This window comes from Electrophorus electricus, chromosome 7, assembly GCF_013358815.1.
Source record: "Electrophorus electricus isolate fEleEle1 chromosome 7, fEleEle1.pri, whole genome shotgun sequence".
Classification (NCBI taxonomy): Eukaryota; Metazoa; Chordata; class Actinopteri; order Gymnotiformes; family Gymnotidae; genus Electrophorus; species Electrophorus electricus.
In genome coordinates this window covers 14,802,300-14,816,930 of record NC_049541.1, presented here as the reverse complement: position 1 = coordinate 14,816,930, position 14,631 = coordinate 14,802,300, and the positions used below count along the sequence as shown (strand labels likewise).

The 14,631-nt window shown below is 45.3% G+C and overlaps 1 protein-coding gene across 1 annotated transcript in view; it reads right to left on the bottom strand.

The window, feature by feature from the left end:
• Positions 1-14,631, bottom strand: part of foxp2 (forkhead box P2) — a 92,059-nt gene that overhangs the window by 42,428 nt on the left and 35,000 nt on the right. The window contains exon 4 of the mRNA XM_035528704.1: positions 9,719-9,893. Coding sequence (XP_035384597.1) covers positions 9,719-9,883 — 165 coding nt within the window. The 5' untranslated portion in view covers positions 9,884-9,893. The remainder of the gene's footprint in view (positions 1-9,718; positions 9,894-14,631) is intronic.

The following is a 14,631-nucleotide window of genomic DNA, read 5'->3' as shown; positions in this document are numbered from 1 at the left end:
AAGAGAAAGGAAGAATGAGATGTGGGGAAAGAGAGAGGGATGGAAGTGAGCACGAAAGAGAAAGGTAGAGAGAGAGAGAGAGAGAAGGAGGGAGGGAGAGAGAGAGAGAGAGGGAAAGGAAGAAGGGGAAAGTGGGCGCACTGCCACTTCCTCTCGGCCCTGGTGTGCACTTGATGTGCTCGGTTTGTCGCCTCGAGTGATTATGATCCATCTCCTTTTCACAGTTCCACTCCGTTTGGCGGCGCGCGGTTGGAGGGACGCCTCTTAATAAATGTTGCGTCGAAGGGAGTGAGCGGAGACACTCTGCACCTCATTGAGAGCGAGGCCGGCAGAAAAATAAAACAGAGCAGAGAAATGTCAACAGATAAAGAAATAAAAGGGGGAAGGCGTGCTGTGGCTGGACCTGCGTTCCTGGCCACCAGTGGGGTCCGGGCAGAGTCGAGCCGCTCCCCCTGCGCTCAGGCTGCCTTAGCGAGTGAGCGCGAGCGCCGCGCACAGCCTTGGGCGCCGGGTCAGTCTGCTGCAGTGCAGGGAGATGCCGAGGGACCGGTGATGATAGCCCCCCCTCACAGCTGACCACACACACAAGGGCAGAGGATTAAGCAAAGCGAGAAACGTGTGAAGAGTCGGGGAAGTCCGGCGTGCGCCGCTGCGTTGATCTGTGAAAACGCACGTTTGATTAAACTTGACCTCGAGGCTGAGGATACGCTGGTCTTCTCTCATAACAGTTAAGAGATATTCAGTGCGTACGAACTATGACCTACGGCTCCACTGATCTACGCAAGCGATCTGGTTTAGCACGTGCTGGCGGGAGCCGGATCACACACGTGCAGGCACTCTGTCTGTGGGTCAGCAGTGTGTGTCTGCGCTGGCTGGCGTGGCGGAGCTGCTCGCCCGTACCGTGTTACCCAGAGGGGTCAACTGAGCGACCGCACCTGACCTCAGATGTAAATACCTTAACCTTAATTACCGTGGCCCTGATCTCTTGAGTTATTGCTCAGATCCCTCTGGTAGAGAAATGAGTGAGATGTGAGCGGGGGGGAGCTGGGGGAGTGAAACCTGCACTGGCTTTATCACCCTCGGTGCGGTGGGCGAGGGGGGGGGGGGGGGCTGTCCAAAAAATCAAAGACCGATAAGAAATGAGTGTTCACCAAATACATTACAAGAGCAAGCTGATCTGGAGCGCACTGCAGGTGGAAGCGGTCTATTGTTTGGAGTCTATTCACCTGCGTGCTGGAATGTCGTTAGGGCACAGTGGGCTCCTGGGTCATGTGGGCAGGGTGATGGATCTCCCCACTCCATGGCAATGATGGCCCAGCTTCACCAAAGATCAGCTGAGTTAATAGCAGCACGTCTCGCCGGGAGAGAGCCAATGCATCTCCGTCAGCATGCCGGAGCCCTGGAGCTCCACCCACCTCAGCCCAGCGTGCTTGCCTTGTGAGTATTCTGCTTACAGCGTGGGTCTGACCTTTGGAGGGGGCTGAATGGGATACAGTTATCTACCAATGTGACATACAGCGTCTATCAATCAGAGCTGTTTCACGGGAGCAAAGGGAGAGAAAATAGGAGTGAGGTGAGAGGACAAATGACATTACAGCTATAGAGAGCTGTGGGGCACGTGAACACACACAGACTGATTAAGATATACCCACTCGCACACACATACACCCGCATGAACACACCCACACGAATGCGTACGGACACAAACACACATGTTCGCTCCCTTCTCACATCCATATATGAGAGCTGTAATCGGCTCTCGCTTGCCTGAATACACTCAGGCTATGTAAACAGGCTCTTTCCATGGGCGTCCCAGGCCTGTAAGAGGAAAGTTGTACTCCTTCATTCCCACCGGACACCCGTACTCCAAAGAGCTAATCTACATCTTTCATTGAATCAAGAATGGAAATTCAGAAGAAATGCTTCTTTTTCAATTTCATGCTGAAGTAGCTCAAGTGGATGTAATTTCCCCTAACAAGAAAATTTATCACTGTGTCGTTCCCTTAGCATGTCTGTGTGAGAAGCAACCCCCCCCCCCCCCCCCCCCCCCCGGTATTTGCCATCCATTTTTTACCTCTGCATTTTTGTCTTCCGTGCTTTGATGAATGTGCCAAAAGCACGATCGCTCCTTCACAAGCACACCAGACAAGAAAAGCACAATTCTATTGCTTATTAAAAAAAAGTCCTACTGACTACAGTCTTCATCAAAGGGAAGTCACCCATGCTCCTCAGCGCAGTGCGCGAGAGCAGGCATGTGCGAGTGTCAGGTTTCTCCCTCCCGGAGCCAGACATCACGTGCCACGCCACGGCAATCAGTGTCTGAACAGATCTGGAGGCCTGAGTGCACATGGCTGGTGTTGGTGTCGGCCTTTCTTTGGACAACTCCTAAAACAATGAACAGAATCTTTATGTGGGAAACTTCTTCTCAAGCTTCAGTCTTAGAATGAGAACATTCTAGAGTTCCATGTGTGGTACGACTGGTTGAATTTGAGATCATTTCCTGAGCAGAAAATGCCTGCCATTTCTGTACAAGTGAGAGAAGGACTAGCAAGGAAATTCACTCAGAAGGAACATACATCAAATAACTGGTAAATACTCTGGCAATAACAATCACATTTCAATTGAAACGGAGCCGGCATTGGGAGACTCAAGCGTGAAACCAATATCAGCTTAGCGTCAAGTCAAGCATGAAATGCCACACACAACATTAATGCATGCTCTGCATATGATGACAATGTTGCCTTATCACCTAGTACACACACACACACACACACACACACACACACACACACACGCACAAATGCATACACACTCTCTGTGCTGCTCTGGTACAGTGGTAGGTAAAAATGCTGGTGTATGGTGTTGTGTATGGCAGGCTTCCCTGCTGTGTGTGTGCTGGTCTTACTTTACTGTAGTTGCAGATGAAGATGTCGTGTCCATTGTGACAGCACCAAAGGCAGCACAAATGGGAACCGACCCTCTATTTTGCAAACACCCCTGAAAGGCCCTAATACAAAAAAAAAAAAAAAAAGCCACCCACAATGAAGGAGTGAGAATGCAGGCTAAGTGACACATGCATGTGTTTGAAAAGCCTCTTGTGTATTTGGGAGGTGAAGCCAGGCTTATTTACCGCATTTGTTCAAAAGCCCCAAAGAGCTGTGGGCTGAGAGGCTCTCTTACATATGTATTCAGCATCTGGGAGCAGAGGGTTGGGAGTGAAGCCAAACTCTCTCTCTCGCTCTCTCTCTCTCTCTCAACAATATGGAATCAAAAATATTCAAGTGTGAAGCGGCACCACCTGACTTCCCGGTGCACAGCAAACAGAGCTAGAGAGGAGAGACAGATACGAGAGGAGAGACAGATACGAGAGGAGAGACAGATACGAGAGGAGAGACAGATACGAGAGGAGAGACAGAGACAAGTGAGAGAGAGACAGAAAAAGTGAGACTGAAAGAGGACGTGGTGGCGGGGGGAGAGGGAGGGATCCACTTTCCCAATCTCAGCCTTCCCCTCCTTAACCAGATTTACATCATTTTAATATTTGTTAGAGAGGCCGAGCCCTGCGCACAAACATCCCTGGCCAGGCGTTTCACAGACTGATTTGTTACTATTCATGGCCAAAGCAGGGCGAAACTGTAACGCTAGACATGCTTGTTAAATTCACAAGGCTCCAAAGCTGCCTTCCTGCAAATCCTGCCTCTTGGTTGTCGGCTTAAGACGGTCGGCATATGCATATATGGCCTTTTTAAGCTCCGTTAAATGGATAGCAGCGTCGCAAGCTGTCAGAGACGTCGGGGGGGGGGGGGGGGGGGGGGGGGTGTATATCCAGCAGCAACCCGGCGTGTCCTTCCCCAGAGTGACGCTGGGCCTTCCCCCAAACAGGAGACCCGCTCCACGTGCTCCTCCCCAAGACATGGCCTCCGCTGTCTATAAACGCACAGGTGAAGCGTGGGACGGGTCAGCGTGCGAGCGCTGGGCTAGTGGGGCGGGCAGAAGCCACCGCGTTAAGGCTCTATAGATCCGGTGTCATTAATTTCCCCAGGCAGGGCGGTTAGGAGGCATAAAAGGAAATGAGTTGTGAAGTGGTCATTGATCTTGACCCAGGCTGCCTGCTTGAGTTTTATTTACACACCTACACACCTTTATTTAACCCTAATCACTAAACATAACCCACTGGGTCACATAAACAGATAATGTGTCAGAAATGCATACTCGACCCCGGCACGCATGCCCACACACACACACACACACACACACACACACACACACACATACATTTTATATATATATATATATATATATATATATATATATATATATATATATATATATATATATATATATATATATATATATATATATATATAAAACAGCACAGTGTGTGGGTGTCGACGTGGGAGTGTGCTCTACCTGTAATCGTCTTTGACCTGCACTGCACACCAACACATTGGCACAGAGCTGCTCAAGCATAAAATGGTAGTAAGTGTTTGTTTCCAGCAGATTTCACTCTGACTCACTACATCCTGCTCTGTTCCCCCCACTCCTTGTTTCTCTCTTTCTCTCTCTCTATCTCTCTTTCTCTCTCTCTCTCCCCCATCCCTCTTTCCACATCTCTTTCAAAGCAGCAGCTTGACATTTCACTGGGTCTCTGGAGAATCTGATGTGAAATGGAGTTACTACAGTGGCCACACTGTAAATTCCATGCAGCCACATGTAATGTTCCTTAAGTGCAGATGACCACTCCAGGTTTACAGCCAGAGCACTAGAAAAAGAGTAGGCGTGCATGAGTGTGTGTGTGCGTGCGTGTGTGTGTGTACATGTGGACGTGTGTCTGTGTCTGAATGATAATAGAAAAATGCTCAGCGGCGTCTGGGGAGTGGAGCAAACACACGCAACACGGCCCTGTATCTTACAGTGTCATCGCCTGGAGGACGACGACTCTATATGTCAAGCCACAATGTACTATACAGTGGGGACCATCTGAAGATAGTGAAATGTTAACAATGAAATATAGAGCACAATAAATAAGTACGGTGTGAGCCAGTGGTGCTCAGCACCTGCAAAATTCCGGCCCATCAAAAGCGCATAAAACATCAAACTCCACAGAAATGGTCCTGTTTGTCATGTTATTTTCCGCAACGCTTTTCCTTTGATCTGAGATTTACTCGGGGATGTCATGGTTTGTGGGAATGTGAATATATCAGTGGATGTCCCAGAGTGTGCTCAAGTGTGCTTGTGTGCATGCATGCATGCATGCGTATGTGTGTGTGTGTGTGTGCTTACGCATGTGTGCATGCATGCCCTGTGTGCGTCTGTCTGTATGTGTGCGTGTGCTAGCGTGCGCATGTGTGTGTGTGTGCCAGTGTGTATGTGTGTGTTATTTACGTGCTGGAGTGGCAGAGTCTCGGGCCAGTGTGATAAAGCTAATGAGCTTCTGTGCTGGAGTGTAAATGAGAGTCACCTCGCTCGGGCTGGCCGAGGCTCTGGGGGTGATTACCGCTTTAAATTATGCTCAAGGGCAAAGCGCTATTTGCATCAGAGGGGCTTTTCATTTGGCTGATGAGCGGCGGAGGCCGTCATCGTCCCCGCCTGGAGATGCTGTGCTCCATGCTCCCTACGGACAGCATGGAGTTTGAGGAGAGTGATGGAGGCGGGCGGGCGTGCGGCAGCTCCACCTTCCCCTCCTCCTGACAGTCTGTGGAACCCCAGAGACCCCCACCCTACCCCACCCCATCACCAGAAAGCATCCTACTCGATGATGCCTGGATGGTGTCTTTTAGGTGTCAATGAAGGCACCCTTGCTAAATATCAATTAGCAGTGGGTAAAGGTTTTGTTTTCTTCTGTTCTGAATAATTGCAAAGGAAATGTTGAAAATATTGAGGTGTTAAAAGTGAATAGAACTGAATAAAAGATTAAAATCCCTGGACCAAGCACGCAAAATACCAGACATAGTGAGAGCCTTCACTTCCAACTGCCTCCCCTCGCCCCCCCTCCACCGAACCACGAGCCCCAACACCTCCAGAGCCATGATGCTACCTCCAATTTCATTTGCTCTTAAAGCCAGAGAAGAGTAAAAAAATGGCTGACATCGGCTGTCAGATATCTCATCTTAAATTCTCCTCAAGCTAAAATGTCGGGTTAATTGCTGTCACTTTTACATTGGGCCAGTGACTTGCAGGCGACTTGCTGTAACAATCGCTGTGGGCATGAGGGTGGGGGGGTGGGGTGTGTGTGTGTCCTCTGCCTCTGGATACGGCATTTATAAAGACCAACACAACTCCAGCAAACCGCCGCGTTCGGCTGCAGCGTTGCCTGAGGAACCGTGACCGGGTTTCAGCAGTCACTTCACATGTGACTGGGGATAAATCTACAGGAAAGTAGAGCCACAGGGACCTGGGCTTGGCCCAGTGCATGCGAGAGAGAGAGAGAGAGAGAGAGAGAGAGAGAGACGGACAGGGCCAAGCTTGGCCGCTGCTCCCCTAGGCCGTAAACGAGACCGGGAGGTCCGCGACTCTGATGGCGTCCAGAGCACAGCAGAGCTCTCCTAGAAGGAAACCCGCAAACTGAGCTAAAATGTAATTCTTCTGAAGCCATCAATCTGCGCAATAAAATGCATGGATTGTAGACCACAGTAATCGCCTAACAGCTCCATTACAGTACATTACTGTATGGATTCTCCAATCAATGTAAAGCCTTCATGTATTCACATTATCATTACCATACATTAAAATGTCTATTCAATGCTGGTTTATAATCAGTAAAAATTAACAGAGCAGAGCAGAGGCAACAGATGCATTTCTATTACTCCCCTGAAACAGAGGGGTTTTAACCTCATTTCAATTCACAAACCTTCAGGAAGTCATGTAATTGTTTCCATTTGACATGTCACAATGCCCAAAACTAAAATGTTGTAATTTTAGACATATCTGAAACAAAATTAACAAAAAGAGACGCATCCGCAAAAACGCAGTCCATGTAGTACTTATTCCAGTCAGTTTGACCCAAATCAATGTGACATTTTTATGCGGAAAAAAATGCACGCCGCACTGAGGAAAAACAACATCTGAAAAGTGTTCCAGGCTTTTAACAAAACAAAATGTAGCAAACTTGAGATGACTGTATTTTTCAGCTATCAAGAAAATTAGCAATAAAGTTTTGGTTGTGTTATAATATTCAGATATATTGCTTAAGAGTTACAACACAAACCCAGCACCCAAAGGAGCTATATGCCCATTATCCATAGCGCTAAGCCCCTGAAAAGAGCTACTATTACTCCAACATGTTTTTGCAAATAAAAAAATAAATATCAATAAGAATAAAAGCAATAACAATATAAAATAACAACAATATTAAAACAATATTCAGATATTATTTAAAAATATAATAAACGCTTTTATGAACTTTTCCACATAGAAAAATGCATGCAAAACCCACGCACGCGCGCGCACGCACGGCACTAATAGAGAGATTGGGCTGGCTGTTAAAGGGGAAGGTATTTTCTGGCTCTGACTTGGGCATGTGTGAGAGAACAGAGAAGCAAAAAGAGCGAGCTGGGCGCAGGAAGTGTGTGAAGTTAACAGCACCTGGCCTCTCTTTAAAAAGCCTCTGGAGGCCTGTTAGCTGGACCACTCATTTCAATGCACAGGAAGAAACGTGTTTCTCTCTCTCTCTCTCTCTCTCTCTCTCTCTCTGTGTGTCTGAGAAAGAGAGAACAGACTGTCAACCTCTCTGCTGTCTCTGCTCACTCTGTAAGATTACACTGCCCTTTCTTACACAGCTTATTACCATATGCTTTAGAAATGGACCCTTTAACTCTTACAACCCAATTTACAGTACTGATAGCAATCACTATTATTATTATTATTATTATTATTAGTAGTAGTAGTAGTAGTATTGAGAATTACATCAATAATATTATTATAAAACAAACCATTATAATAATAATTATTATTTTTATTGCTGTTGTTAATTAAAGCAGTATTAGTAGTATAGTATTAAAAATTAAAAATAATAATTTCACCCAATAGTTTTAAACGTAGTTATCATTAATTAAATCTATATACATTTCAAACTAAATACACTGCAACCGACTCAAATGCGCACACACACACACACTCACAGGAATGCATGCACAAACACACCTCCCCCATGCAGGCTGCAGTAGGTGTGTGTGCAGGTTAAAACAGAGGACGGTAATGAGAGGGAGGGGGGTTGACCCCAATCAGACATCTGTGGAGGAAGAGACAGAGACAGATAGAGAGACAGGCTCTGTGATGATGAATGGGGGGAGAGGCCATGGTGTCGGGGTGCTGTTGTAATCACCAGCTGGAGTGTGAGTGTGTGTGTGTGTGTGTGTGTAATGGGAGGGGGTTACTGGAGGAGCCCACACATCTCTGCAGGACACCCCTCATTCTAATACAGTGCTCTCTCACCACTGGCTTTCAGCTGCATACACCAGCACTGGAGAATGTGTGTGTATGCACATGCACTAATGCACACACCCATACCCACACCCACCCACACACACAAACACATTTACAGGGTCCTCAAAGGATTTTATCTATTTACCTATATATATATATATATTTTAAATACCCTTAACATTGCAATACAAAATAGGTTAGTGAAATTATTATTAAGAGTGAGCTTATTAATACATTAATATAAAATATTAACCATGTGCCAACAACTTAAACATGGAACAAAGCAAACTTTGCCACAACCCAGCACATGCATGAACACACACACACACGCACACACCCAAACATGTAGACACACACTATGCCGTTCCCTAAACCTCAGCGGCAGCACAGCCTGACCCCGCGTACTGTGCTTTTGGTGAGCTGTCAAAGCCATCAGTCAGTGCGTGGAGACAGAGCAGCGTTTTCCATGATACTGCTCCCCTGTCAGCCAAGCCTGCTCCCACCAGCCCACCTCCTGCACATAGAGCTGAGCAGAGCTAATGCCTATTCAACACTCTACACCTCTCAATCCTGAAGGGAGGAAACGGACGACCAGCACTCGTCACGGCATTTCTATGCTAACTTCTCTGTCTGGATGTAAAACTGGGCTGCTTGTCCTATAAGAAGCGGCACAGTTTGCATTGTGGGTAGTGCTCAAGACGCTGCAGACAGGCCTGATTTGGAAAGTCTTTCTCTACTGGTGAGACAGCCATGAAGATTGGAGGAGGTCGAGTTAGGGTGCCCTCTGGTGGCGGCTGGACAAGCCAAACTGCCGGCACACATACGCTGGTGCCGGATTAGTGCCTTACTCCTTCTTCTCACACACACACGCGCACGCGCACACACACACACACACACGTGCATGCATGCGTGTGCGTGCACACACACACACACACACACACTCACATGGCCTCAGCTCCTGCATGCCGCTCACGCGGGCACACAAATACAAATAAAAACAGTAAATACTCCAAAAACCACACCAACTCCTCCACACACATTTGACACAACTGTTACTTTTAGCCAAACTAGCATTGCCAATAAACAGCAGACAAGCCTCAGCCTCACCATAAACATGCATGCCTAAAAACCAGCAAACAGTCAACAAATCAAGAATGGAGGAAAAAAAAAAAAAAACAAGCACAAGAGCCCAGCTAGAGTCCAGTCCCTGTCTAAGGCTGCAGTGGCACAGTGCTGGGAGCCTGCCTGTGTGTCAGTGGGAGTCTAAGCCCTGAGAGCGAGAAACACAACTTACCTGCTGTTGTTGCAGATGCAGCAGCTCGACTGTGCTTACGTCGCTCGTGTCACCGCTTGATCTTCCATCTCTACTGCCAGCATCTAATTGGCTGCTTAGGGTGCTCATTCCATTTTGACTCATTGAACTGTTGCTTATTGTCTCACTGGCCGACTCCTGCATCATGACTTAATACCTAGAAGTGATTAAGAGGCACCAGTTAAGGCTCTTGTTACAATCCCCCCCCTCCTTAAAAAAAAAAAAAAAAAAAAGATTTCCATTATCAAGCCCCGGTCCCTCTCTGCAAATTAAAGCATTTAACGGGGGAGGGGGGTGGAGATGCAGGAGAAATTATGCATTCATTGTGTAAATGAAGGAATACAAAGAGGTGAACATTCTCTGAGCTTATTGGGGGGGGGCGCCTGGCTTCTTTATATGGCATTTTCATTTTGCTGTAAATTTGTTTTTTCTTTTTTAAAGAACACAGGAAATATATATATAGTCTCCATGTAAATAAAGGGCCATTTCAGGCTTACTTTAGGGATGATGATTTGCAAAGGAATTCTTTTTTTGAAACAAATCACATGAACATTTTCAGTCTGTGTTAACATGTGCGCAACTTGCACATGATAATAAACGCTTTAAAAAAAAAAAAAAAAAAACCGTGTTCGTGCACAGAGCGTCTCCTAAAAATATCCCCCGTCTCCGTAGTGTCAGAGCTTTACGCTGTCTCGACTGAATGAAGTTGCTTAATGACGCACAGCTAATCATGCAAAATTAAAACAGGGTCTAGGAGATGGGGGGTGGAACAAATCACATGGTGCCATCCCGTGATGAACGATACAATGGTCTTCTCCCCCTGACTGAGGCTAAATAAAATTTGCCTGGAAGGCTTCTTAAAAAGAAAAAAGAAAAATCATGATGACACATATTGACTAGTTTTCTCTCTTTTTTAATCAAACCTACAATATTCAATTATTTTTGTGACATTTAAAACATTTAGTGTTGTCATCCCCAGAGCACAATTACTGTGGCCAGACAGCTGAAATCAAACAGTGCAGCCGTCTTAAGATTCGATTTTATGCGGATAAATAAATGAAAGATATTAAATTAATTTCACCAGCATCTATTAGATATGAAAAGCAAGGGGGAGTGCAAGAAAAAAAAAATCACAAATATCACTAATGATTGTGCTAAAAACAGCATAAATTATGCAGATTACCTCCTCTCTAGTAATAAATGTTTTATCATTTTCCCTGCATAAATGCTCTGTACTTTCAAAGGAGCAATGAGGAGTCCTGCCAAGATCTGTGGAGATCTTGCAATAAATAAAAGAATCGGCCTGACCCAACAAATGCAATTCAAGGTGTGTTCTGCATAGCTAATATACCCACAAGAGCCTTTTTAATTCGCACACTAGGCAGCTCAAGCCTCATTGCCTCTCTGTCATTCACACACTCATTAAAACACCTTTTTTTCTTCCCCATTACACATTTTGTTACTCTCAGGAAATTGTTACTGGATGTCTCATATTTCATCTTATTAAAATATAAACAATATTAATTGTATTAATACAGACTGCATGCCAGTGTAATAACTCTAATCTCGTGTAATGTTTAGAGGGGATACATTTTTGAGCAGTATTTTCATTTATTTCTCTGACAGTGCCAGCCTCCTTTCCTTAGATTACACACATCAATTTTGTCACCTGCTCTGCATAGGCAATTAGCACTGTGCCTTTGAATAAGAGGATACAGTAGCCAGACAGCTTGGCGGTGAAAAATAACACCGATAATCAAATTCTCAACACAACAAAGAGGATGTCTTCTAATCCGCGCCTGCTTTTCAGATCAGTAAGCGACATTTTAACGGCAGGGCTTTCCCCTGCTGTAAAAGCAGAGGCGGGGAAGGGAGAGGAGGCTGAGGCAGCCAGGAGGAAGCCCAGAATGGCATCTAGGCAGAAGGCTGCGCTTCTACGCAGGACAACAGCTGCCCACGCCACCGTCGACAAACAAGCAGCATGACATGCTTAGTAGCAAACAATGCCAGCTACGAAAGTGCACACGGCATTAACGCGCACATGCGTGCACACACAGAAATAAATGGAGAGACACAGAAAGAGAGAGAGATAGAGAGAACATGACGACTAGGTACTGATGAATCTCTCTTGAAGAAACACGAAGCTGGCGTAGAGATCAGGCGACTAATAAGTATTCAAATTAGGCATAAATTTTACATGGCCCATGTTTTAAATATTCAGAGAAAGAGTGCCTGATTGCCTTTACTCGGATTTTAAGAACAATCTAATGTAGTGTTTTTAATAGCAATGACAAAGTGCCTAACTTGAAAAGAGCGAAGAAAAGCAAGAAACGATTTTTTAAAGTTCCTACATCCAAAATGAACTCAAACATACAAATCTCCAATTAACATCATTCTGGTCCTGCTTAATAAATTAGAAATTAAAATATAATTTATTTTAAAAAGACAATAATTATTCTTGTAGAATTCTCAATTTCCACATGTTACTAACATTTTGCATCAAGGAATGACCTCAATTTTGAAATAAATGTAAAAGAAAGTTTAATATATCAACCACATTTCTTTCAAAATCTGAGTATGAGTTCCCATTAATGTCTCAGAATACTGATGAGATTATTAAAGACACCTACATCATTAACACCATATTTATTTCCAAATCCACATTATCCAAAAGTTGTATGTAGGTGTGTAACTGAAAATAATAGTCATGCAGATGTATGCAAAGTGTATTCAGGAGAGATCAGATGGTGCTTTAACCTTAATGACAGCAGTGAGATAAATTAATTAGCCATCTAACAGCAGCATTCAAATCTGCCAATTACAATGTCAATTAGGAACACACCCTCGCCTGCATTGGTTTCCATGCCAGAGAGCAGGGGAGGAGAGTCTACACCGCCTAGACTGGAGGAGCGTCACTGCTCACCGTAACGCTGTACTGCCTGGGAGAGATGGCCAGTGACAGGATGAAGAGAGAGAGACAGAGGGAGGAAGGGAGAGAGAGAGAGAGAGAGAGAGAGAGAGAGAGAGACTGGGAGAGCGAGATGTGTTCATCACATACACCTCTGCATCTGTGCAGACACACTGGCCCTAAGGGCTGGCAGCCTGTCATTGTATCAGACTGTCCTTTTCCAAAGCCGTACTGGGGCAGAAGGTTAGCCCCACTGGAACAATATTTACAGCGCTGTCCTGTAAGCCTGGTGTTTCCTAGCCCACAGGAAAGGGGTCTGTGGCGTTCTGCCGAAGCGGTTCTGAACGCGCGCCCCGCATTCGAGGCTGTTTGACATGTACTAAACAAATGTGTGTGCTGGCTTACACGCCTCGCTGCGGTGACGGCCACTGTCCCGCCGTGCTGCTCCTGCGCGAGGTCTATATATGCCACCTAAAGGAACATTACAATGTGTGAGGAGTAAGCGCGTCAAGGGAGCATTTTTCAGCCCCATGCGAAAGTGAAGAAAACGCACTTGGTGAGAACCGATCGCTGCGGCTATGATTTAGAGAGATTATTTGCCCCTCATCCCCATCTCTTCCTCTTCTTCTTCTTTTGTTGAATGCTGTAACACTTGCAATTCCTCTCTGTCTGTGTAAATGTTTGCTCTCGAATCAAACGACGTGCAATTCTGCCTTTTTCATTGGGTGGAAAATCTCAGACAGAATCCCGACAACGCATTCAGGGCTACGGCTGTGTTTTGGGAGGGTGGGGGCGAGTGGGAGATTGAAGAGGGGAAGGAGCCACTTCCAGCCCAGATGTTTCACGCTCACACGTTCATGAGACCGACTTCAGGGATGTTCACTCATGCGGTGACGCTCTAATAACAGCGATTCCCTCACGCAGATATTCCCAAAAAAAAAAAAAAAAGTAAATAACAATAATTAAATAAACCAAACAAAAAACCTAAAAAACAAACAACCACACAAAAAGAGGCGGTAACCTGTATTGTGTCTCATGTTTGAACATGAGTGTCAACACTATGAGAACAGACTCTTTTCATGAAGGATGTGCCTCTTTTCCATCCTTGGCTAAAGTTGCTGGCCGCACCCTCAAAAGGGCACAGAGGCAGGAGTCCTGTGACTCCTGCAGGGAAGCACAGGGAAGCAGACTCTGTGATCCACGAAGTCTATTCATTATCACCGCAATGCTCAGGTGCCAGGAATTCTAACACTGCATGAGGAAAAAAAACACTAAAAATTACATTTCACAGTCTGCTAAGTACTCCTGCTCCGATCCAGTTAAGATATGGATACCATTTAAAATAATCACAAATTCTGTGCTCCACTGAAATTAATTCATCATTGCCATAAGTTATAATGCATGCAAAATAAAGAAGTGAACAGGCTTGGTGTGGTCAAATATTTAATAGTGGGATTGCTTAATAAATCAAAATGCCAGATTTGGGTCATTTCAAACATGCTGAAATGATAGCGGTAAGTTTTTTTGGAACTGTGATTTCATTCTGTGCTTATCTTCTGTGCGTCTGATCGGTGGCTGTACTTCACGGATGCAGGTAGCAGTGAGGGGGACAGGAGAATTACAACGAATAATAATCAGCATGTCTATAAAAACAGGCTTAAAGCACAGAAGAATAAATACAGCCACTTTTAACATTCAAAGTCTCCTTAACAATGCATGCCAGACGTCCTTTTTGGCTTTAAAGGGCCACCGTATAGAGAGTTAACGACTCCCATATAAACCTGAGTAATAGCACAGAGCTGCTCTTAGATAGGAGGATTTCAAAGTGATTCACAATGGATGAGATTGCTTTAGAAAGAGCGAGCAAAATCATATTTACAAAATCACGAGTTCTGAAATGGAAGTTGTCAGAGAATAAAAGCCTGGTTTTTTGGATTAACATTATGCAAAGTAACAGAATCAAATGTTTTTATCTGTGGTACAAGGG